Source organism: Capra hircus, chromosome 15 (genome assembly GCF_001704415.2).
Source record: "Capra hircus breed San Clemente chromosome 15, ASM170441v1, whole genome shotgun sequence".
Classification (NCBI taxonomy): domain Eukaryota; kingdom Metazoa; phylum Chordata; class Mammalia; order Artiodactyla; family Bovidae; genus Capra; species Capra hircus.
This window is the reverse complement of record NC_030822.1, coordinates 3,347,998-3,374,293: the sequence shown is the minus strand read 5'-3', so window position 1 is coordinate 3,374,293 and position 26,296 is coordinate 3,347,998. Positions and strand designations below refer to the sequence as shown.

Sequence of the window (26,296 nt, the reverse complement as noted above, 5' to 3'; positions counted from 1 at the left end):
TTAGATTGGGAATCTATTGCCCAAGCTGTCCTGGAGGGTTCTCAATGGTTGCAACTTCATAGCTGGTGGGAAAAAAAAAAAAAAAAAAAAAGCTAGAAAACAGGCTCAGATTAATGAAAGACAAAATCCCCCTGGTCCTCTCGAGGACAAGTTAATGGGAGAGGGTCGTTATCGGGCTTTAAGAGAATAGGCTCAATACTCTGATCAGGACTTACAACAAGTCCTCCAGGTCTTTTTACGAGCATGGTGCCGTGTGGCACCTACTGGCCACACCCAGCCCTCCTTTGTTAAAATAATGCAAGGCCCCAATGAACCATATACTGATTTTCTAGCAAGATTGAGGGTAGCTGTGGAATGAGCTGTAGGGAGGGATGAAATTTCAGAGATATTATTACAAACTTTAGCATTTAAAAATGCAAATACTGAATGCAAACGTATACTGGGACCATTAAAGGGACAGGGTGCATCTACAGCTGAATATATCAGAGCCTGCTCGGGAGTAGGAGGAACAGAGCACCAGGCTAATGTCTTTGCTACAGCCTTGGCCAAAGCTATAAAATCACAACAGGGAGGTAACTGCTTCCATTGTGAAAAACCTGATCATATAAAAAGAAAATGTCAAAAATTAAAAGCTGATCAAGGTGCAATTCCTAAAGACAGATCTTTTGCTGGGAGGAATAAGACTCCTTCTGGACCTTGCTGTCAATGTGGGAAGGGGCTTCATTGGACTAATGAGTGCAGATCTAAAACAGACAAAATGGGCAACCCAATACCAAAAAACTATCTTGTGGGCCTAAGTCCTTGGGGCCCAGAAACAATACCAAAGACTTTTCCTCCCTGTCCTCCTGTCGTCCCACCTACCCCAACCCTGTTCCCTCCCAACAACAGTTACCAGTCAATGCCTCATTAAAAAGACCTCAAATGATGATTTCAGACTTACGGTCTGCTACTTCAGGGAGTGCTGCTGCTGATTTGCCACTAGCTGAGAATGTTCTTTTGTCACCAGGGGGAGGCATTTACAAATTAAAAACAAATGTATTCGGACCACTGCCTAAAGGCACCTTTGGCTTAATATTAGGCCGTAGCAATGCGGCTTTGAGAGGTCTAACCATAATTCCTGGGGTAATAGACTCCGACTATGTTGGGGAAATTTTGATTATGGTTTCTACTTCTACCATGCTTTCATTGTTAGCTGGGAAACCTATTGCTCAAATACTTTCTCCTACCTTATCATCCCCTTTTGGCTCTTCCTAATGAATGAAAAAAAGATTTGAAAGTACAGGGTGACATATATTTTGAAAAATGCTTATCAAAGATTCTCGCCCTGTTCTCTCCTTGATTATACAAGGGAAAAACTTTGACAGACTAGTAGACACAGGGGCGGATGTTTCAGTCATTTCTTCTCAACAATGGCCCCAAGATTTAAAAAAAAAAAAAAAAAAAAGCCCTCTAATGCTGACGAGACTGGGCTCCATTGCAGATGTCTAAAAGAGTACCCATCCCTTGCAATGCCAATTCCATAATGGAAGATCAGTGTCTGTTACCTTTTATATTGTAAACATACCTATTAATATTTGGGGAAGAGATCTTCTCTCTCCTTTGGGGGCTTTTGTAACCATTCCACCGAAAAACTAATAGCCACTGCTCAAATTCCTGGAACACTCCCATTAAAATGGTTAACTAATACTCCAAAATGGGTTGAGCAGTGGCCATTACCACAAATAAAGCTCAAGGCATTAAAACAATTAATACAAAAACAACTCCAACTTGGTCATATAGAGCCCTCTACCTCCCCCTAAAATTCTTCTGTTTTTGTTATAAAAAAAATCTAAAAAATAAAAAATGTTAACTGACTTACGAGGTTAATAAATGTATTAAACCTATGGGAACATTACAATTGGGACTCCCCTCTCCAGCTCTTATTCCTCAAAATTGGTCCTTAATGGTGCTAGATCTTAAAGACTTTTTTTTTTTTTTTTTTTTGCCATTCCCCTACAATTGCAAGGTAGAGATAAATTTGCTTTTACAGTTCCTGTTCTTAATCATGCTCAGCCTGTTAAACATTATCAATAGACAGCCTTACCACAAGAAATGACAAATAGTCCTACTTTATGTCAAAAATTCATAGCTCGCTCTTTACAATCCCTCCATCAAAAATATCCCAATTATATTCTATATCATTACATGGATGATCTCCTATTAGCAACTCCTAATATTGCTAAATGTGATAAATTCTTTCTAAAAATACAAGAGGCGTTAAGACTACACAATTTGCAAATAGCCCCCCCAAAAATTCAAAAAGACTTCCTATTTCATATTTAGAGACAGTATTAAAACAACATAAAAAAGGCCCCAAAAGTTGCAAATCAAAAGAGACCACCTCAAAACCCTAAATGATTTTCAAAAGTTATTGGGAGATATCAATTGGCTACGCCCGGTACTTAAAATTCCTACTTATCAATTACATTTGTTTTCTACTTTAGAGGGAGATACAGCTCTAGATACTCCCCAAACTTTAACCCCATTGGCTTTACAAAAACTTCAATTTGTTGAGCAACGACTAAATGACAGTTTTTTGGCTTACTTACATGCGTCTCAACCAATTTCATTTATAATATTTCATACCCCTTATTCTCCATCTGGTGTAATTGCTCAAAAAAAAAAAAGATTAATAAAATGGGTTTTCTTACCTAACAGCTTTTCCAAAAAATTGACTATATATATGGATAAATTAGCCTTCCTTATACAGAAAGGTCGCCATCGTATTTTACAATTGTCAAGATATAAACCACACCAGATTGCTACTCAGTTAACAACTGCTCAAATATCTCGATGTTTACAATTTAATAAAAACTGGCAAATTTCTCTTGCCTCATTTTCTAGTTCATTTTCTAATCACTATCCGTCATCTAAATTGATTGATTTTCTCCAGACTAACTCTATGATATCTCAATTCCCAATTTCAGATGTTCCAGGTAAGGGACCCACTATTTTTACAGATGCAAATAAAAATACTGCTAGATATTAGACCCCAAAAAGTTCTAAAGTTCTCCCCCGCTCATTTTCTTCTATACAGCCAGCTGAGTTGTGGGCTATCTACTTAGTTTTGCAAGATTTTCCCCAACTTCCTATTAACATTGTTTCAGATTCTCTATATGCTGTTCTCTCTTGCCTACAGCTTCCCCATGTCTCCCTTCCACTGACCCTTAAAACAGCTATTGATAAATTGTTTTACCAAATACAACAATTGCTCTTGCAGCATTCAAAATTAATTTTCTTTACTTACATTCATACACATTCCACCCTTCCTGGACCCTTATCATTCAAAAATTGCTACAATGGATGCCTTACTTTATCCTATAAAAGCAGCAAAACAAAAACATCTCTTATAGCATACCAGTTCCAAAGGGCTACAAAAATCTCATGCTATTACTCAAAAACAAGCTCAAAATATTGTTCGTTCTTGTTCCATATGTACACCCTTTGCTTTACCGTTTACCTCACCAGGTGTCAACATAAAAAGACAACAAACAAATCAGATATGGCAAATGGATGTAATTTAAATTTCTTCTTTCAGACAACAAACATATGTGCATCATACTATAGATACATGCACACATTTTCAGTGGGCCACTGAATTACATTCTAAAAAGGCTGACACTGTTATTACTCATTTGTTATCTTGTTTTGCAGTTATGAGATTACCAACTAAATTAAAAACTGATAATACACCTGCCTACCAATCCGCAAAATTAGCTCACTTTTTATCCCAATATCATATAACTAGTATTTTTGGTATTCCTTATAATAGTCAAGGGCAAGCTATCATTAAAAGAGTTAATCATACCTTGTGTAAATATCTTAAAAAAATAAAAAAGGGGAGATGAAGGGTTAATGCGGCCACAATAGGGAAAGCGGAGATGTGCCTGCAAACGGGACTGTCTGCCTGGGCTGAACGTGCTTGCAAACACGATGTTCTGCCAAGGAGACGGGACACAGCCTTGAGTTTAATGGTCCCTTGCAAACAAAAAAACGTGATAAGGAGAAAAAAAGGGCTCTAGACAGACTCTGCAGTAAGCAGAAATTTCACTCCCTTTTGCTATATGATAACATTTATACACATACGCTGTACTAAAAAGGCTTAGTCATACAGTCTGAAATTCTGCCCAAGGGGCTATATAACAGTAAACCGCAAGCTTGCTTGGTTGCGCAGTTCTTTTCCTCCGGCCAGAGTTGTGTCTCTCTCTTGCATGTCTTGTCTCTGTGTCATTTCACTCACAATCTCCAACATCTCTGCTTTTGAATATGCTCTCTAGCTTGGTCATAACTTTCCTTCCAAGGAGTAAGCATCTTTTAATTTCATGGCAGAAGTCACCATCTGCAGTGATTTTGGACCCCCCCAAAATAATCACTGTTTCCATGGTTTCCCCATCGATTTGCCATGAAGAGATGGGACTGGATGCCATAATCTTAGTTTTCTGAATGTTGAGCTTTAAGCCAACTTTTTCAGTCTCCTCTTTCACTTTCACCAAGAAACTCTTTAGTTCTTCTTCATTTTCTGCCACAAGTGTAGTGCCATTGCATTTCTGAGATTTCTCCCAGCAAACCTGGTTCCAGCTTGTGCTTCATCCAGCCCAGGATTTTTAATGATATAGTCTGCACATAAGTTAAATAATCAGGGTGACAATATACAGCCTTGACATACTCCTTTTCCTCTTTGGAACCAGTCTGTTGTTCCATTTCCAGGTCTAACTGTTGCTTCCTGAGCTGCATACAGGTTTCTCAAGAGGCAAGACAGGTGGTCTGGTATTCCCATCTCCTTCAGAGTTTTCCACAGTTTATTGTGATCCACCCAGTCAAAGGCTTTGGCATAGTCAATAAAGCAGAAATAGATGTTTTTCTGGAACTTGCTTGCTTTTTCAATGATCCAGCAGATGTTGGCAATTTGATCTCTGGTTCCTCTGCGTTTTCTAAAACCAGTTTGAAAATCTGAAAGTTCATGGTTCTTGATTGCTGAAGCCTGGCTTGGAAAATTTTGAGCATTACTTTGCTAGTGTGTGAAATGTGTGCAATTGTGCAACAGTTTGAACACTCTTTGGCATTGCTCTTTGGGACTGGAATGAAAATTGACCTTTTCCAGGCCTATGGCCATTGCTGTGTTTTCCAAATTTGCTGACAGATTGAGTGTATCATTTTCGCAGCATCATCTTTTAGAATTTGAAACAGCTCAGCTGGGAATCTATCACCTCCACTAGCTTTGTGCATAGTGATGATAGCGATACCTCCTAAGGCCCACTTGACTTCTCATTACAGGTTGTTTGACCCTAGATGATTGATGATACCTTCGTGATTATCTGGGGCATTAAGATCTTTTTTGTATAGTTCTTCCGTGTATTCTTACCACCTCTTCTTAATATCGTCTGCTTTGTTAGGTCCCTACCATTTTTGTCCTTTATTTAGCCCACTTTGCATGAACTGCTCTCTTGATATCTCCAATTTGCTTGAAGAGTTCTCTAGTTTTTCCTATTCTATTGCTTTCCTCTATTTCTTTGCACTGATCACTCGGGGTTTCTTTCTTATCTTTCCTTGCTATTCTTCAGAACTCTGTATTCAGATGGATATATCTTTCCTTTTCTCCTTTGCCTTTCACTTCTCTTCTTTTCTCAGCTATTTGTAAGGTCTCCTCAGACAACCATTTTGCCTTTTTGTGTTTCTTCTTGGGGTTGGTTTTGATCATTGCCTCCAGTACAATGTTATGAATCCTCATCCGTAGTTCTCCAGGCACTCTATCTATCGATCTATTCCCTTGAATCTATTAACCTCCATGCTGCATGCTGTATTACCACTCTGCCCTATCCTTGGCTAACATACTGCTTTCATTACCTACTAATATTTCTGTTGCCTGTACTACACTGCAAACATTTTTGAAGGATACGATACCCACAGCTATTAAGGTTCCTGGAGATAATAATTGAAGAACAAACATGTGCTGAATAATTTAAGGAGAGTGCAGTGTGCATTTAATTCAGTGACTGTACAAAAAATCTTGGCATTTCTCTCTCAGGTAATTTTACATTCATTGAAGACATATCTTTATCGCTAGAAACTGAAACTCTGTTGGGTGATGATATGGGATAAGGGACTCTCTTGTTTTAAAAATACAGCAAAGAAAACAGAATTGGAGTAGTTTTATATAGATCATAGGCACTGAATACTTAGTATATGCCAGCATTAGGATTATCACTTTACACATATTAGCTTAATTAATCCTCACAAAACCATGGACCATTAGTACTACTATCTTCACTTTTTAGATTGGAAACTGAGGTTAGTGAGGTTAATTAATGTCTCAGGGAGAGATAACTAATGAATTGTGAGGTAAGGATTCAAAGATTAATAGATAGTTGTTGTTTTTTTAATATCAAACAGTTTAGGAAACATATGTGACAAGTTTACATAATATTACATAGCCTCTGGAGGACTGTGACATTGTACAGGAAACAGAAATCAAGACCATCCCCAAGAAAAAGAAATGGAAAGAAGCAAAATGATCTTCTGAGGAGGCCTTAAAAATAGCTGTGAAAAGAAGTGAAGTGAAAAGCAAAGCAGAAAAGGAAAGATATAAGCATCTGAATGTGGAGTTCCAAAGAAAAGCAAGGAGAGATAACAAAGCCTTCTTCAGCGATCAATGCAAAGAAACAGAGGAAAACAAGACAATGGGAAAGACTAGAGATCTCTTCAAGAAAATTAGAGATATCAAGGGAACATTTCATGCAAAGATGGATTCAATAAAGGACACAAATGGTATGGACCTAACAGAAGCAGGAGATATTAAGAAGAGGTAGCAAGAATACACAGAAGAACTGTACAAAAAAGCTCTTCAGGACCAAGATAATCATGATGGTGTGATCACTCACACTCACCTAGAGCCAGACCTCCTGGAACGTGAAGTCAAGTGAACCTTAGAAGCATCACTACGAACAAAGCTAGTGGAGGTGATGGAATTCCAGTTGAGTTATTTCAAATCCTAAAAGATGATGCTGTGAAAGTTATGAACCCAATATGTCATCAAATTTGGAAAACTCAGCAGTGGCCACAGGACTGGAAAAGGTCAGTTTTCATTCCAAAGCCAAAGAAAGGCAATGCCAAAGAATGCTCAAACTATCATACAATTGCAGTCATCTCACACGTAAAGTAATGCTAAAAATTCTCCAAGCCAGGCTTCAGCAATAGGTGAACCATGAACTTCCAGATGTTCAAGTTGGTTTTAGAAAAGGCAGAGGAGCTAGAGATCAAATTGTGAACATCTGCTGGATCATTCAAAAAGCAAGAGAGTTTCAGAAAAACATCAATTTCTGCTTTACTGACTATAACAAAGCCTTTGACTATGACAATAAATTGTGGAAAATTCTGAAAGAGATGGGAATACCAGACCACCTGACTTGCCTCTTGAGAAACTTCTTTGAAGATCAGGAAACAACAGTTAGAACTGGACATGGAACAACAGACTGGTTCCAAATAGGAAAAGGAGTATGTGAAGGCTGTGTATTGTCACCCTGGTCATTTAACTTACATGCACAGTACATCATGAGGAACGCTGGGCTGGAGGAAGCATAAGCTGTAATCAAAATTGCTGGGAGAAATATCAATAACCTCAGATATGCAGATGACACCACCCATATGGCAGAAAGTGAAGAACTAAAGAGCCTCATGATGAAAATGAAAGGGGAGAGTGCAAAAGTTGGCTTAAAGCTTAACATTCAGAAAACGAAGATCATGGCATCTGGTCCCATCATTTCATGGCAAATAGATGGGGAAATAGTGGAAACAGTGGCTGAATTTATTTTGGGGGGCTCCAAAATCAATGCAGTATTCTTGCCTTGAGAACCCCATGAACAGTAGGAAAAGGCAAAATGATAGGATACTGAAAGAGGAACTCCCCAGGTCAGTAGGTGCCCAATCAGTGGAGAAATAACTCCAGAAAGAATGAAGGGATGGAGCCAAAGCAAAAACAATGACCAGTTGTGGATGTGACTGGTGATAGAAGCAAAGTCCGATTCTGTAAAGAGCAATATTGCATAGGAACCTGGAATGTTAGGTCCATGAATCAAGGCAAATTGGAAGTAGTCAAATGAGATGGCAAGAGTGAACATCTGCCGGGAGCCAGCGTGAGGAACTCCGCCCATGGCAAAGGTCATGAGGAAGGAGGCTTGGCATACGCAAAGGCGTGATCAAGCCTCCGGAAACCCCCTGTTCCCGAGCATCTACCCCAAAACCAGAGTCTGTTTTATGCTCTCCCCCATAACCGTTTCTCTCGGAGAAGGAGTAAACGTGCAGCTCTAAGGCAATAAAAATTCTTGGGCGTGACAAGAGTGTTTCAGCTTACGGACTCCTCTGAAGGTTATCTAGCCCACCTGTATAGGTTTGTCTGGCCACATGAGATTGTTTACAGCCTCCCAATCTGAGAGGCATGAGATGTTTTAGACTTACTAAAGGCAGATTCTTTTGGGGAGTTAGAAATTATTAGTATAATGGGTTGGTTAGGAATTATATTGGTGAAGGGGTTTTCATTTGTTGTGTCAATAATTGCTGCTAATTCCCTACTCTGGATGGGACAAGGATGTTTCAGGTCAAAACTCTCTGCTGACAGACTAGCTTGTGTGACAGGATTATCCATATTCCTGCCACTACACACATGATTGTTTACTACCTCTCAACCATAAACAGCACAGAGAGTTTTGGAGTATTTTGAGAGTCTTAATTAACATAGGGCTTTTTCTTCTTCTTGAGTCAATGATTGCCGCCAGGCCTCCATATCCTTACGCACCTGGGAATATATTAATCAATGTATTTGGAATATAGAAAAGGAAATACAGTAGTTTTTGATGTTAGCAATACTAGACTTTTTGAGTTAATGGATTTTCTCTTTTGTAATAGATCACTGTACTTTGTTATAAATCACTGTGTCCTTGCTATGTAAAAATGTAAATTTATCATATCTTAAGACTAAATAGATCTTAAGGGGAGCATTGGTGAAAGGATTTTCATTTGTTGGGCTCATGTTTGCTGCTAAATCTCCATGTTCCCTGCCCTTATAATGAATATAACTAGCATATAGGAAGAAATAAGTATTAACATTTAAACATATTGGAGAAATAAGTATTAACCTTTAAGACTAATCATGTTAACCTTGGGTTAAATAAATTCCTTTCATGCTTGCAACTCACTACACCCTCACACTATAGGAATGTAACTTTATTTGGAGGGTGGTGCTTGGTTTAAGAAAAAACACCGTTGGAAGAAATAAGTTTTTTGGTTATCAGAAAGAAAGGATCATAAAATGTCAGCAGGTCTCACTCATGGCCAGAAGATGATGTGCCTTTTTTATACATTTATGTGAAGCACCTGATTTTGATAAAGGTCAGGACTGCTGACTCCCACGTGACTCTGTATTCATCCCTATGTGTAACAAAAGGTACATAAGCAAACCCAAAAATAAAGAAATCGGATCAGTTTTTGGAAAGGCTGATTCCCCCATGTCGCTTCTTTCTTGCTCCCATTTTTCTGGCTGAATTCCCATCTGGAGCATGGATGCTATTCCATGTAATCCAAGTTATTCAGCCTCTTTTTCTCCACTAATCTTCCTACTGCACTATTCATTTCTAATCTCTCTATATCTGTGATTAAATATGTATTTTTCCAAAGATGCCAACTCCGTCCCCACCTTCGAATCACCCTGGATCCACCAGGGCTGGACCCCGGCAAACATCAACATTCTAGGAATCAGTGTACTAAAATGGACTGGAATGGGTGAATTTAACTCTGATGACCATTATATCTACTACTGTGGGCAAAAATCCCTTAGAAGAAATGGAGTAGCCATCATGGTCAACAAAAGAGTCCAAAATGCAGTACTTGGATGCAATCTCAAAAACGGCAGAATGATCTCTGTTCATTTCCAAGGCAAACCATTTAATATCACAGTAATCCAAGTCTATGCCCCAACCAGTAATGCTAAAGAAGCTGAAGTTGAACAGTTCTGTGAAGACCTCCAAGACCTACTAGAACTAACAGATGTCATTCTCATTATAGGGGACTGGAAAGCAAACATAGGAAGTCAAGAAATGCCTGGGGTAACAGGCAAATTTGACCTTGGAATACGGAATGAAACATGGTAAAGGTTAACAGAATTTTGCCAAGAGAACACACTGGTCATAGCAAACACTCTCTTCCAACAACACAAGAGAAAACTCTACGCATGGACATCTCTAGATGGTCAACACTGAAGTCAGATTGATTATATTCTTTGTAGACGAAGATGGAGAAGCTCTATACAGTGAGCAATAACAAGACTGAGAGCTGACTGTGGCTCAGATCATGAACTCCTTATTGCAAAATTCAGACTTAAATTGAAGAAAGTGGAGAAAACCACTAGACCATTCAGGTATGACCTAAATCAAATTCATTATGATTATATAATGGAAGTGTGAAATAGATTTAAGGGACCAGATCTGATGGATAGAGTGCCTGATGAACTATAGACGGAGGTTCGTGACATTGTACAGGAGACAGGGATCAAGACCATCCCCATGGAAAAATGCAAAAAAGCAAAATGGCTGTCTGGGGAGGCCTTACAAATAGCTGTGAAAAGAGTGAAGTGAAAAGCAAAGGAGAAAAGGAAAGATATAAGCATCTGAATGCAGAGTTCCAAAGAATAGCAAGGAGAGATAAGAAAGCCTTCCTCAGTGATCAATGTAAAGAAATTGAGGAAAACAATAGAATGGGAATGACTAGAGATCTCTTAAAAAAATTAGAGATACCAAGGGAACATTTCATGCAAAGATAGGCTCGATAAAGGACAGAAACGGTATGGACTTAACAGAAGCAGAAGATATTAAGAAGAGGTGGCAAGAATACACAGAAGAACTGTACAAAAAAGCTCTTCAGGACCAAGATAATCACGATGGTGTGATCACTCACCTAGAGCCAGACATCCTGAAATGTGAAGTCAAGTGGGCCTTAGAAAGCATCATTATGAACAAAGCTAGTGGAGGTGATGGAATTCCAGTTGAGTTATTTCAGATCCTAAAAGATGATGCTGTGAAAGTTATGAACTCAATATGTCATCAAATTTGGAAAACTCAGCAGTGGCCACAGGACTGGAAACGGTCAGTTTTCATTCCAATCCCAAAGAAAACAATGCCAAAAAATGCTCTAACTACCGCACAATTGCACTCATCTCACACGCTAGTAAAGTAATGCTAAAAATCCTTCAAGCCAGGCTTCAGCAATAGGTGAACCATGAACTTCCTGATGTTCAAGTTGGCTTTAGAAAAGGCAGAGGAGCCAGAGATAAAACTGCCAACATTCACTGGATCATCGAAAAAGCAAGAGAGTTCCAGAAAAACATCTATTCCTGCTTTATTGACGATGCTAGAGCCTTTGACTGTGTGGATAACAATAAACTGTGGAAAATTTGTCAAGAGATGGGAATACCAGACCACTTGACCTGCCTCTGGAGAAACAGATATGCAGGTCAGGAAACAACTGTTTAGAACTGGACATGAAACAACAGACTGGTTCCAAATAGGAAAAGGAGTATGTCAAGGCTGTATATTGTCACCCTGCTTATTTAACTTATATGTACAGCACATCATGAGAAACACTGGGCTGGAAGAAGCACAAGCTGGAATCAAGATTGCCGGGAGAAATATCAATCACCTCAGATATGCAGATGACACCACTCTTATGGAAGAAAGTGAATAGGAACTAAAAAGCCTCTTGATGAAAGTGAAAGTGGAGAGTGAAAATGTTGTCTTAACATTCAACATTCAGAAAACTAGATCATGGCATCTGGTCCCATCACTTCATGGGAAATAGATGGGGAAACAGTGGAAACAGTTTCAGACTATTTTTGTGGCCTCCCAAATCACTGCAGATGGTGACAGCAGCCATGAAATTCAAAGACGCTTACTCCTTGGAAGGAAAGTTGTGACCAGCCTAGATAGCATATTGAAAAGCAGAGACATTACTTTGCCAACAAAGGTCCGTCTTGTCGAGGCTATGGCTTTTCCAGTGGTCATGTATGGATGTGAAAGTTGGACTGTGAAGAAAGCTGAGTGTTGAAGAATTGATGCTTTTTAACTGTGGTGTTGGAGAAGACTCTTGAGAGTCCCTTGGACTGCAAGGATATCCAACCAGTCCATTCTAAAGGAGATCAGTTCTGGGTGTTCTTTGGATGGACTGATGCTGAAGCTGAAACTCCAATACTTTGACCACCTCATGCGAAGTGTTGACTGATTGGAAAAGACTCTGATGTTGGGATTAGGACAAGAGGAGAAGGGGACAACAGAGGATGAGATGGCTGGATGGCATCACCGACTCGATGGACATGAGTTTGGGTGAACTCTGGGAGTTGGTGATGGACAGGAAGGCCTGGTGTGCTGCAGTTCATGGGGTCGCAAGGAGTCAGACATGACTGAGCGACTGAACTGAACTGGAAATCACTGCAGATGGCGATTTCAGCCATGAAATTAAAAGACGCTTACTCCTTGGAAGGAAAGTTATGACCAACCTAGACAGCATATTCAAAAGCAGAGACATTACTTTGTCAACAAAGGTCCATCTAGTCAAGGCTGTGGTTTTTCCAGTAGTCATGTATGGATGTGAGAACTGTACTATAAAGAAACCTGAGGCCTGAAGAATTGATGCTTTTGAATTGTGGTGTTGGAGAAGACTCTTTAGAGTCCCGTGGACTGCAAGGAGTTCCAACCAGTCCATTCTAAAGAGATCATTCCTGCGTATTCATTGGAAGGACTGATTTTGAAGCTGAAACTTTAATACGTTGGCCACCTGATGTGAAGAGCTGACTCATTTGAAAAGACTCTGATGCTGGGAGGGATTGGGGCAGGAGGAGAAGGGGATGACCGAGGATGAGATGGTTGGATGGCATCACCGACTTGATGGACAGGAGTTTGGGTAGCAATTGGTGATCGATAGGGAGGCCTGGGGTGCTGCGGTTCATGGGGTCACAAAGAGTCAGACACGACTAAGTGACTAAACTGAACTTAATTGGATATTGTGGCATTCATTTATCCATCAATTCATTCATCCACGTAACTAACAAATATCCAGGCATGACATTCTATTTATCACCATATGCTTAATGAATTGTGTCCAAGAGAAAGTCAAAAGATATTTTATGTCCTTAAAGCATGTTTTCATTATGGTGGGAGGGATTAAACTTTACAGTTGTAAGATCTGGTTTTAAATTATTAAGAATTAGAGGGACTTCCTTTGTGGCTCAGTTGGTAAAGAATCTGCCTGCATTGCAGGAGACCCGCATTCAGCCCCTGAGTAGAGAAGATCCCCTCAAGAAGGAAATGGCAACCCACTCCAGTATTCTTGCCTGGAGAACTCCATGGACAGAGAAGTCCAGTAGGATACAATCCATGGGATCACAAAGGGTAGGACATGACTGTATAACCTTCTTTCACTGAAAGTGAAAATCATGTTCTGAAGTTGAAGAGAGTAGAGTTTGAGTTACTCAATTATGATGCCTTTTGCATCATAATTTGTTATGTACATCACCTTTTTTGTATCTTCTTAATATCTTCTGATTCTGTTAAGTCCTTACCATTTCTGTCCTTTATTGTGCCCATCTTTGCATAAAGTGTTCCCTTGGTATCTCTAATTTCTTGAAGATATTTCTGTTGCTGCTGCTGCTAAGTCGCTTCAGTCATGTCCAACTCTGTGTGACCCCATAAGCGGCCTCCTACCAGGCTCCTCTGTCCCTGGGATTCTCCAGGCAAGAACACTGGAGTGAGTTGCCATTTCCTTCTCCAATGCATGAAAGTGAAAAGTGAAAGTGAAGCTGCTCAGTCGTGTCTGACTCTTAGTGACCCCATGGACTGTAGCCTACCAGGCTCTTCCTTCCATAGGATTTTCCAGGCAAGAGTACTGGAGTGGGACGCCATTGCCTTCTCCATGAAGATATCTCTAGTTTTTCCCAATCTATTGGTTTCCTCTATTCCTTTGCATTGTTCACTTAGAAAAAAATTTCTTATCTTTCCTTGTTATTCTTTGGAACTCTACATTCACATGGGTAAATCTTTCCTTTTCTCCTTTCTCTTTCATTTCTCTTCTGACCTATTTGTAAAGCCTCCTAAAACTTTTGACTTGTAGCATTTCTTTTTCTTGGGGAAAAAGAAAAAGTAACTGCCTCCTGTACTATGGAACCTCTGTCCATAATTCTTCAAACACTCTGCCTATCAGATCTTGTCCCTTGAATCTATTTGTCACTTTCACTGTATAATTAAAAATCTACAAATTGTTAAACTTAGAACTAAAGTATTGTATACTGTAGACAAGATCTAGTACAAAGGAAAATGTTCTCAATCGTTGTTCAAAAACTATCAAGCATTTGAAGACAATGAGAGCGGAGCATAAAATGCAATTAATGAGCTTCTGAAAACAGAAGTGTGCTAACTGCCCAAGTTGGATCTGCATGAAGCTTGCCTTCTCTGGGACACAGTTTGTAAGCAGAGCTGCCAATGGAGTATGGAGGGAAAAAGGAAAGTATCCTAAAACCCACAGAAATATTTTTAAAATGGAGAAAAGAAAGGAAAATTGCACCCCAAATCAAGTGTTAAATGCTTGTGTAGTGTGTGTGCTCAGCCACTAAGCTGATTCTTCCTCTTTGCAACCCCATGGATGTAGCCAGCGGGCTTCTCTGTCCATGGGAATTTCACTAGCAAGAATACTGACATGGACAGACATTTCTTCCTCTAGGTAAATGTTTGTGAGACTGTTCAAAAAGAGAATCTACCTGTCTAGATGAATTTCACAGGACATGCTGTTACAAGTGAAAGGAAAACTTTTTTTTTTCCAGAAAAAATCAGCAAAAATACTCTTTGCAAAAATTCACTGTAAGAATATTTCTCAAGTTTCCCCTGTGCTTTGTTTTTTTTTTTTAAATCTCATGAGAAAATGATGACAGGCTGTTAAAATCACGGATCCTCAATAAAAACAATGCACCCTCACAAAATCTTTCCCAATGAGTCAGTTTTTTGCATCAGATGTCCAAAGTATTGGAGCTTCAGCTTCAGCATCAGTCCTTCCAATGAATATTCAGGACTGATTTCCCTCATGCTCAGAAAGATTGATGACAGGTGGAGAAGAGGATGACAGAGGGCAAGAGGATTGGATGGCATCACCGACTTGATGGACATGTGTTTAAGTAAGCTCTGGAAGTTGGTGATGGACAGGGAAGCCTGGTGTGCTGGAGTCCATAGGGTAGCAAAGAGTCGGACATAACTGAGCTGACTGAGTGACTGACACAAAGTCTTCCAAAGAAATAAACAAATCCACATTTAAGTGGTTCTTAGATTTCTAATGATAAGATATCTTGTACTAGAATCAGTCCCATTCTACGTCTGAGGACATGTTTGTGGGGAGTGGAAGGCTTGTCTATTTTGATTCTGCAACAGTGACAGCTCTGTAAACTATTGTTCATAAAGATCAACAGATATTTCAATAACTCTGCTGTCCAGGAAATTAGTTGAATTTGAAACTGACACTGAAAACAGAAAGGATTGCATGTACATATTTTGAGAAAGTAAAGTACAAATTGTAGGCATAAGATTAAGATGTTAATAAAATGTACTTTCAACAAAAAATAGAAAGTAGAAACATGGAGGCTTAATATTGGTTTGGGTGTGAACCTATTTTCTCTACCTATGATTAAGAAAGCTCACTGATCTGCTCTAAAGTGAGAAATGCAACCATATTTCTACCAGAATATGAGAGGTAAAGGCCTGCTCTTAAAGCAAATCTCAGAAGGACTTAGGAGCAGTAGACATGAATGTGATATTGGAATAACCCCACATGAAATTCACTGGAACATCTGGGTTCAGAAAGTCAATCATATGCTTTAGTCTTATTTTAAATAATTTAAAATATCTAATTGCCCTAAGAGCTCTATGCAGGCACACAAAATATTCCAATTTGAAATTTTATGAGCATTCAATTTTATATGTTTTCCTTTTCTTTAATACTGAAACTGCCTCCTCTTCAAAATCCGGAGTTCTAACCAATGTCCTCCTGATGAACATGTATGTCTTGGGCAGATCAGGCATGAACAGGATTCTGAAAGTTACAAGGTGATTGGCAAACACCATTTATGTAGGTAATTTAATTGATTCCTCTAAACAAAGAGGCAGTGAATTACTCTTGAAGTTTCAGCTAAAGAGATAGAGTTTCCTCTAAAGGAACAGTGAATCACTAACTCACCTGCGCCACATGGCTAGTGTGTCTCGGGATAGGACTTGAGTTCCTGCCTTCACAAACACTGTTGGCTATTTTTTCGGTCATAGAGAGTTTCCATTCCTCAACCTGAAAGACACAGTTTGTCCTTTCTTCCCTCACTATTTTTTTAAACATTCCTTTGGCTTTCCCTGAGTCACTGCACTCCTCATTTTCATCAGATTTAGGTCAGTCATGGCACTAACTGAAAGGGGAAACTGAAATCTGGTGGTGCAATGGAAATTTAGTAAGTAACGAAAACCGTGTGTCAGCCACGAATAGGGCAGAGGCAGGCAGCATGCTGAATGGAGGTCAAACTTGGAGGAGGCGGAGAATGAATCTTTTGAAACTTTTCAATTTCCCCCTTTCAATTAGTTCCAGCCATCTCATCCTCTGTCGTCCCCTTCTCGTCCTGCCCCAATCCCTACCAGCATCAGGGTCTTTTCCAATGAGTCAACTTTTCGCATGGGGTGGCCAAAGTATTGGAGTTTCAGCGTCAGCATCAATCTTTCCAATGAACACCCAGGACTGATCTCCTTTAGAATGGACTGGTTGGATCTCCTTGCAGTCCAAGGGACTCTCGAGAGTCTTCTCCAACACCGCAGTTCAAAAGCATCAATTCTACAGCACTCAGCTTTCTTCACAGTTCAACTCTCACATTCATACAAGACCATTGGAAAAACCATAGCCTTGACTAGATGAAACTTTATTGGCAAAGTAATGTCTCTGCTTCTCAATATGCTATCTAGGTGGGTCATCACTTTTCCTCCAAGGAGTGTCTTTTAATTTCATGGCTGCAATCTCCATCTGCAGTGATTTTGGAGCCTCCAAAAATAAAGTCTGACACTGTTTTCACTGTTTCCACTGTTTCTCCATCCATTTACCATGAAGTGATGGGATCAGATGCCATGACCTTAGTTTTCTGAATGTTGAGCTGTAAGCCAACTTTTTCACTCTCTTTCACTTTCATGAAGAGGCTTTTTGGTTCCTCTTCACTTTCTGTCATAAGCATGATGTCATCTGCATATCTGAGGTGATTGATATTTCTCCTGGCAATCTTGATTCCAGCTTGTGGTTCTTCCAGCCCACCGTTTCTCGTGATGCACTCTGCATAGAAGTTAAATAAGCAGGGTGACAATATACAGCCTTGACGTACTCCTTTTCCTATTTGGAACCAGTCTGTTGTTCCATGTCCAGTTCTAACTGTTGCTTCCTGACCTGCATATAGGTTTCTCAAGAGGCAGGTCAGGTGGTCTGGCATTCCCATCTCTTATAGAATTTCCTTCAGTTTGTTGTGATCCACACAGTCAAAGGCTTTGGCATAGTCAATAAAGCAGAAATAGATTTTTTCTGGAACTCTCTTGCCTTTTTGATGATCCAGCAGATGTTGGCAATTTGATCTCTGGTTCCTCTGGCTTTTCTAAAACCAGCTTGAACATCTGGAAGTTCACAGCTCATGTACTGCTGAAGCCTGGCTTGGAGAATTCTGAGCATTACTTTACTAGCATGTGAGATGAGTGCAATTGTGCGGTAATTTGAGCATTCTTTGGCATTGAAATGAAAACGGACCTTTTCCAGTCCTGTGAGTTCCACTGCTGAGTTTTCCAGGTTTGCTGGCATATTGAGTGCAGCACTTTCACAGCATCATCTTTCAGGATTTGAAATAGCTCCACTGGAATTCCATCACCTCTACTAGCTTTGTTCATAGTTATGCTTTCTAAGGCCCACTTGACTTCATATTCCAGGATGTCTGGCTCCAGGTGAGTGATCACACCATCGTGATTATCTTGGTTGTGAAGCGCTATTTTGTACAGTTCTTCTGTGTATTCTTGCCGCCTCTTCTTAACATCTTCTGCTTCTGTTAGTTATACCAAATGAGATATGCATGTACTTTTAGTTTTGTCACCAATGCGCATCCCACTTTAAAACTGATATTTTGCTTTCACTTATTACTTTTTATCATGAACTGTTAACATCGTGCAGCCAGAAATAGAAAATAATTTTAAAAGCTCTTGTCTAAACATAACAAGTCATCTTTACTTTTTCTCATAATGACACTTTTGTCTCAAATTTGCACATATCTCCTTGTCATGGCCCCCGTTGCTCACCTCTGGCACCTCCTCCTGAGGCTGGGAAGATTACAGTGTTGGAAAGCTCTCAGAAGATATGGGAGTTGAGTAGAATATGGTTCTGTTACATCAATCTAGTTGATTGCTCTGTTTTATTCAGATCGTCAGGATCCCCCCACATGTTTCATTATTTCATATGTAGAACATGAGAGAGATGAGAGAGATATTTGTGGATTTTTCTCTTTCTTTTTGTAGTTATTTAAACATTGACTCTATATTATTAGATTATGTCAAGCAATAAACTAGTTTTATTCCTAACCTTATTTATAGTTTCTATCCCATCTCTAATACTTAAAATCTAAAAGTTGTTTCTGATATTCACAGATCTTCAGCAGTTCATTTTATTGTGTTTAAAATTTCAGCATGCGAGATAGAGGAGTGCATGATATAGGAAAATCGCTGGACAATAGGCAAATTTAGTTAGCTGGACTACTCGTATCCTGATTCTCAACCTTGTTCTTTATATTTTAAACAGTTATAATAATACATATTTAGCAAAGAGAATACAGTGGATATACAGATAACGTAAATGCGCTGGTGATTCTTCCTTTGTCAGCCTAGCACATCTGGACCTAGGGTCTTTTTTCTCTATTTTTCTTTTTGCCTACCTGAAATTTAATCCTTAGATTCCATCACTAGAGTTCCTTTGGATTTGGATTTCTGAGTTTGGCCAGTGGGAGAAACCAGGAGCCTAACAGAGGTGAGAGCATAAAAGAAAATTATCCAAATTTTTTTCTCATTTCCCCCCAGTTGAAGTGCTAAGGTGGCTGCATTCTTCCAAGGAAAATTCCTGTTGGGGTGTGTGTTGAGATGAGGCCTGGGATGTCCTGCCTGGATCTCGTTTCACTGGACTCCTGACAGTGGCCTTTGTGTTGGGTGATTCAGGACTGGGATTTATTTACCTTCTGAACTTAGCCTCGAGGTGCTTCAACTACTTGGACTGATTTCTTTAACATTGCCTGTGTTCTCTTTATTAAAATAAATTATTTCCATTAAATTCTCTTCTGTTAATGAGTATAATTTCGCTTTGCCTCCAGAGTTTGACCTCCATTCACCGTGCTGTCTACCTCGCTGCCCTCCCCTTGACTAACACACTCCGCTTTCATTGCTTACTTATATTTCCAGTGTCACTGCTAGAATCTGACTCTTTGTGAGCAGAGGTGCCGTTTCCATAGCTAGCAGAGTCCCTGGAGATAACAGCTATGAGCCAATATGTCCCAAGTTCTTCAAGGAGTGTGCAGTGTGTATTTATGGAGGACTGCAAAACAGCTCTAAGTTTCCCTACTCTCAGGTTAATCTGCATTTCACTGAATGCATCATCTCAGCCCTCAAACTGAAAGTCTACAGAGAGAGGATCTGGGATCATGACAAACTTGTTTCAAAGTCACAGGAAGAAAACACAATGGGAGTAATTAGCTATAGGTTACAGGCATTGAGTAATTAATATGTGCCAGCCTTAGGCCTAACAGCTACACACGTATTAGCACAGTTAAACTTACAAATGGTGTAGGTTCTTCGTATTAGTACCTTCATTTTACAGATAGGAGACTGAAACAAGCAGAGGTTAATTAACTTTCCCTGGAACCTACAGTTAATACATGGTGAGGCTGGGATCAAACAGATTATTAGTCAGTGATAAGGAATCGCTTAGAGTAGAAATGTGGCAAGTTCACACAGTGCTGCACATTCTCTGGGTATAAAGGCTTTCACTCACCCATTAATCCATTCATTCATCCATCTACACAGTTGTCAAACATTCAGAGAAAATCTTCTGTTTGCCACTGTGCGGTCAATGGAGAAAGTGTAAGAAAAAGACAAAGATGGCTTTTGTCTTTCAAATGTTTCTGTTTCATGGTAGGAGGCATGAGGCATAGAAACTGTGGTTCGATGCAGGATACAGGATGCTTGGGGCTGGTGCACTGGGATGACCCAGAGAGATGGTATGGGGAAGGAGGTGGGAGAGGGGTTCAGGATTGGGAACACGTGTACACCCGTGGCGGATTCATGTTGATGTATGGCAAAACCAATACAGTATTGTAAAGTAAAATTAAAAAAAATTAATAAAAATTATGTTGAAAAGTGGAAGGGAGTAGATCTTTCACTACTCAAAGAACTGTAATGCAAAGATCATAGTGATAGTTTATTAACTCGTGATATTTATTCAGAATATTTCTATTCTAGATTTTGTGATAAATTCTGATTTTAAATTAGTGAGCAAAGCTAGACAAGGACCTTAGACCTGGCCCTCGTGACACTGAGAAAACTGGGGATAATGTAATCATGAGTCAATCGCAATGATAATATTAAACATGCAGTTTAAACATTTCTATGAATTAAAGTTATATGGTATTGTGAGAATGTATCCTAAGAGGATAGGACTTTAAGAGATCAGCCAAGAGGCACTGAAAATACAAAAGCATAAATATAACTAAATCCCAACAAACACTGAAACTGAATATTAGAAAATGAAAAAGATAGTGTCTTACCCACAGAGAAATAACAAATAATCTGGTAATACACCCATCTGCATAGCCAAACAAAAATAAGCCAGAATATAAGATATTTTAAATACTGAAAGTGAGTATCTGTCTTTCTACATTCATACCCAAATAAATTCTCCTTTGAGAAAGGACAAGTGATATTCTCAGATAAGTGGATAGAGAGGGACTCTCATTGAAAGAACTGATTAAGGATATATATCACGCAGCAGAAAACTAAACCATAAATGAAGAGTGGGCGCCAAATAATAGTGAGAGAAGAATTGATGTCACGAAAGTTAAAGGAACACAAACATTGAACCACCATTTAATATAATTACAACTGTAATCATATACAATAAAGATCATTTTAAAGTTCATTAATAAATAATTTACTACTGATGATTTATTCTATACCTGCAAATGACAGTTTATAAGTTAGAAGCAGGATGAATTCATAATTAAAATATTGTATGTTCCTTTTATTATTTAATAGCAAAGTAGATATACTGATTAATGAAGACTAAGTTAAGACAAGTATGCATACACAATTTAAGGGAACTTATTAATAATAGAAAATAGAAAGTGTCATAGTCAAACAATGATTGAAAAGGAAAGAAAGTTTCAAAATATGATTTAATTCACAGTAGGTAAAGAGGAGAAAAAGCATAAAGTAGTTTGTGAAAAGCACAAACTAAGTTGTCAGAAATATTCAAAAGTGTCAATATCTACAATAAAATAAGAAATAGTGATCAAAAGGACTCTGGGCCTGAAAATAAAAAAGTCAAAATAAACATACTGGACATAACCAACTAGAAACAAACAAAAAATAAACAGCCAAATATATGTGAATATCAGACAAATCAGACTTTTAGACTTTATACATCGTAGAAGGGAAAGTATAAATGATAAAAGGAATAATAACAGTTCAGTACTTGGTAAGACCTAATAATATAGTCTCAATAGTTTTAAAAACTACAGAAGAAAATAGGCAAGCCCACGTCATCTTTCTCCATTTTCATGTCTGAAATTCAAACGTCTGTAAGGACACTGAAGATCTGATAAAAGAAAATTCACTGGATAGACTTTATAGGACCCTGCTCTACTCACTTCCCATACCTTCTAAGCATGTCGCAGGTCCTGGTCTTCCCCCAGATGTGCTTCAGGAGGAGATGCCAAAGATAAGCACTAGTGTCCATGACATGGAGAGGCCATGGGTCTGAGTTTCTAAAACAGTGCAATAAAAGGACCTGCTGTCAGAGCACAGGGAGGACCGTTCAATATTCTACAATAATCTAAATGGGTAAACAATTTGAAAAATATAGGTACATGTAGAGGTATAACTGAGTCACTTTGCTGTACATCTGAAACTAACACAACATTGTCAATCAACTATGCTCCAAGATAAAATAAAAATTTTAAAAATGAAAAATTTGGCATTGTGTGATATATTAATTGCTAGTTATCCTGACACTGGTAGTCTACGTTGCTTTATATTTTGGATGTATGCTAGAAATTGTTCATAACAAAACAAAACAAAGTGAAACCTCAAAACTAGTTTTGTGATAGGGATATAGATAGATTAAAACACTTAAAATATATAATGAAGATAATCTGTAGGATATTTAGGATTTACATCAACAATCTTATGAATGAGGATTCTATTGGACCAGTACTATCTTGGAGTAATAATCTGAGATTCCTAAAGATCTTCATTTCTATATAATTTGAATAAAAAAATATAAAAGAAGCAATCCAACAAGCAAGTTCACACATTTGGTGGCTATGGGTAATGTAGTCACTACATTTGCTAATTTTATAAAGCAATGACGATGCTGTTTTGTCTTGTGTCTTAATATATTTGTGGTATTATTTTAATATACTGAGTCAGAACTAACAATTTGATAACATTCTTCCAAGTCTCATAGGTGAATTATAAAAGGAAAAGAATAGTCAATAGGCAAAATGATTTGTCAATTTAAAGTGCTCACTGATTGATCAGAGATATGTTACATACCCGTGACCAAAATGTCTACGCGATTTGGCAAATAACTTCTCTTGAATCGCTCTTCTTACTGCTTTTTAAACATTTCCTCCGCCAGTGGGTCTTCCCAACCCAGTTCTGAAACCTGCATTTTCTGAGTCGCCTGCACTACCAGCAGGTCCTTCACCACTGAGCCACTGGAAAAGCCTCTCTAACAGTTCTAAAAATTGAAAATCACTATGCTGAACACCAGGCTTCCCTGGTGGTTCAGACGGTAAAGAATCTGCCCGCAATGTGGGAGACCTGGGTGCGATCCCTGAGTTGGGAAGATACCCTGAAGAGGGGCATGTCAACCCACTTGAGTATTCTTGCCCGGAGAATGTATGTAGCCTCGCAGGCAACAGTCCATGGGATCACAAAGAGTCGGACACGACTGAGCAACTTTCAAATGTTGTATACCTGAAACCTAAAATTACAAATCAGTTATAAATCAGTTTTTTTAAAAAATCAACTCGATTGACCTAACAGAACCAAGTTCATCTCTACTCATCTCTTCTGAGTTTTCCAGCGTGGTAAAATTCCCCAACTTGTATGTCCCAGGGGGAGACGCCAAAGGTGAGCAGTCAGGTCCATGAAATGGAGATTTGTGCAAATTTGAAACAAGTGTCATTGTGTGAAAACTTAATGATGATTAGTTATGCTTTGAAAAGTGCTCTTTATATCATTCACTATTTTTGTTTGAGATGTTAACAGTGCATAAAAAAAAAATGTGAAAGCCCAATATAAGTTAATGCTGAAAGCATATTGGTAATAAATAAATAAATAAATAAAAGAATTAATTAAAAAAATCTAAAGAAAATTTGGCATTTCGGTCAAACATTTAATCAATGAGGATTCCGTTAGACCAATACTAATATCTAAATATAGTTCTTAAGTAATAATTTAAGATACCCAAAGATCTTGGATATGTAACGTGAACAAAGAAAAAACCAACCAAACAAACAAAAAACTTTCCTCCTTATATGTTAACAAGTTTTGGAAAATAATTTGGAAATTATTAAACCCCTCAGATCAAACAAATTGGCATGGTCTTAGCATCACTGGTAATTCTGTCTTTTATAACTTTCTACCTTTATGAATACTGTACACAGAATTATCTGTCCTTTACTAATACAAAAATAGCAATGCTATCTGGTCTTGTCATTGAATTTCCATGTGGTATTCATTTTAAATATACTGAAATGACACAAGCTAATGATCTGACAGATTCTTCCACATTTCATAGGTGAATTGCAAAAGGAAAAAATAAGTCAATGACAAAAAGTGACTTATTAATTTAAAATTTTCTTTAATTGGTCAGAAAATACAAATATATTACATACCTCTGGCCAAATGTGTACCTAATTTGACAAAAAAAATCTCTTGAATTACTCTCCTTATTGCTCTTTTAACATCTTTGTTCCGAAGGCTGTAGATCAAAGGGTTAAACATAGGACTCAGAAAGACATAAAAAACAGCTGCAATTTTGGTCCGTTCTACGGATGCCTCAGAAGGTGGCCTCAGATACATCCAGAACAGTGTCCCATAAAACATAGTGACAACTGTCAGATGAGACCCACAGGTGGAGAATGCCTTGCGCCTCCCTTCTGGAGAATGCATTTGCAGAATGGCTGTAAAGATGGCAATGTAAGAGATGAGGATGATGGTGAGAGAGCACATGAGGTTGGAACCAGCCACCACGAACATGGCAGTCTCATTGACATAAGTGTCTGAGCAGGCCAGGACTAGGAGAGGTGGGTCCGCACAGTAAAAGTGGTTGATTTCATTGGGTCCACAGAAGGAGAGGCGGAGCATCAGGATGGTCTGTGCAAGACCGTTTGCAAAGCCATAAATATAAGATGTAGCAACGAGAGAGAGGCAGACACCTCAGGACATCTTGCTGCCATATAACAAGGGTTTGCAGATGGCCATGTAGCGGTCATAAGCCATTGCTGTGAGTATATAGCTATCTGTGAGCCCCAAGGAAATGAATAAATCAAACTGTATAAAGCAACCAAGGAAAGAAATAGTTTTTCTCTCAGATGAGAGATTGACCAGCATCTGAGGCGTGACATTGGTGGCATAACAGAGATCTACAAAGGAGAGGTGGCTGAGGAAGAAGTACATTGGAGTCTGAAGCTTTGAGTCAGTTCTGATTAACAAAATCATACTCGCATTGCCGAAGACTGTGATCAGGTAGATGACTAGGAAGACCGCAAAAAGGACAGGCTGCAACTCAACTCGATCTGTCAGTCCCAGGAGGATAAACTCAGTCACTTCTGTGTAGTTTTCCTTTAACATTGTGTTTGCTCAGCTTCCAATGATGTCTAAAGTAAATGAAATAAAAATGCATTTTTTTATCATTTTCCATTATTAACATCATTTCATCAATGCCTATTTCTTTCAAACTTCTAAACACATGTGGAATAAAGAAGTTACATAGGGTACTTTCCAGGTGATCCAGTAGTTAAAACTTCATTTTGCAATGCAGGGAACAAAGATTTGATACCCTTTTAGGGAGCTATGATCCCACATGCCTCATGGCCAAAAACATAAAACAGAAGCAATGTTATAAGAAATTCAGTAGTCTTTAAAAAGGTTCCTCATCAAATTTTTCTTTAAATATCCAGATGTAACCTAGTAATTATGCATTAGATGCCTCAATATCTAACTTAATATAGAATACATTTACATAGTTTAAAAAGCTTTTCTGCAAGTCTTGTCACAGTTGAGAGGCTTAGATTTTTTTTACAAATCATTATCATGAATTGGTCACTTACAATCCCTTTAAATATTGCTTTTCTTTAAACTATGATTTGTTTCCAGAATAATTTTGATGTAGTGTCTAAAGTGTCAGTAATTGAAATTCATTGTTTTTCCCCCACAGGTGAATGATTTAGGGAAATGGAATAAATACATCTTTATAGAACCAGTGTCTGTCTACCTGCCACTCTAACCTCAAGGTTATTTTCTAGGTAGTCCCTCACCCTGAGACGCATGTTCATTTTATCCACCCTTGCCTAACTCAGATTGCCCTCACTTGGCCAAGTCTTACTTCTCCCAGGCTATCCTTACGTCTGTATATTTCAGCCAATTATTTAGGACAATAATTGACTTGGCAGCAGTAGCAATTGGCTCATGGGACACAAAATTAAATTGGTATTTTTGTATAAATACAGGTAAAAATAAAGTACATAAACAATATGTGATTATTTTTATATACCATATTTTTCAGTGGTATTAAATATTAAAGGAGGGGATAATTGGGGTAAAATTATGTATTAAAAATGTCCCCTGGAGGAGAAGACAATTTTTTAAAAAGTGATTGACACACCCATCCCCAAATTGTAATAATTTTGTTGTAA

At 38.5% G+C, this 26,296-nt stretch overlaps 1 protein-coding gene across 1 annotated transcript; it reads right to left on the bottom strand.

Moving 5' to 3' along the window:
• Nucleotides 1–25,232, bottom strand: LOC102181800 (olfactory receptor 5M10-like). Its single transcript, XM_005690257.2, is given in 4 exon segments — nt 1–62; nt 216–359; nt 441–596; nt 24,275–25,232. Coding segments are annotated over 4 exon segments (1,320 nt in total).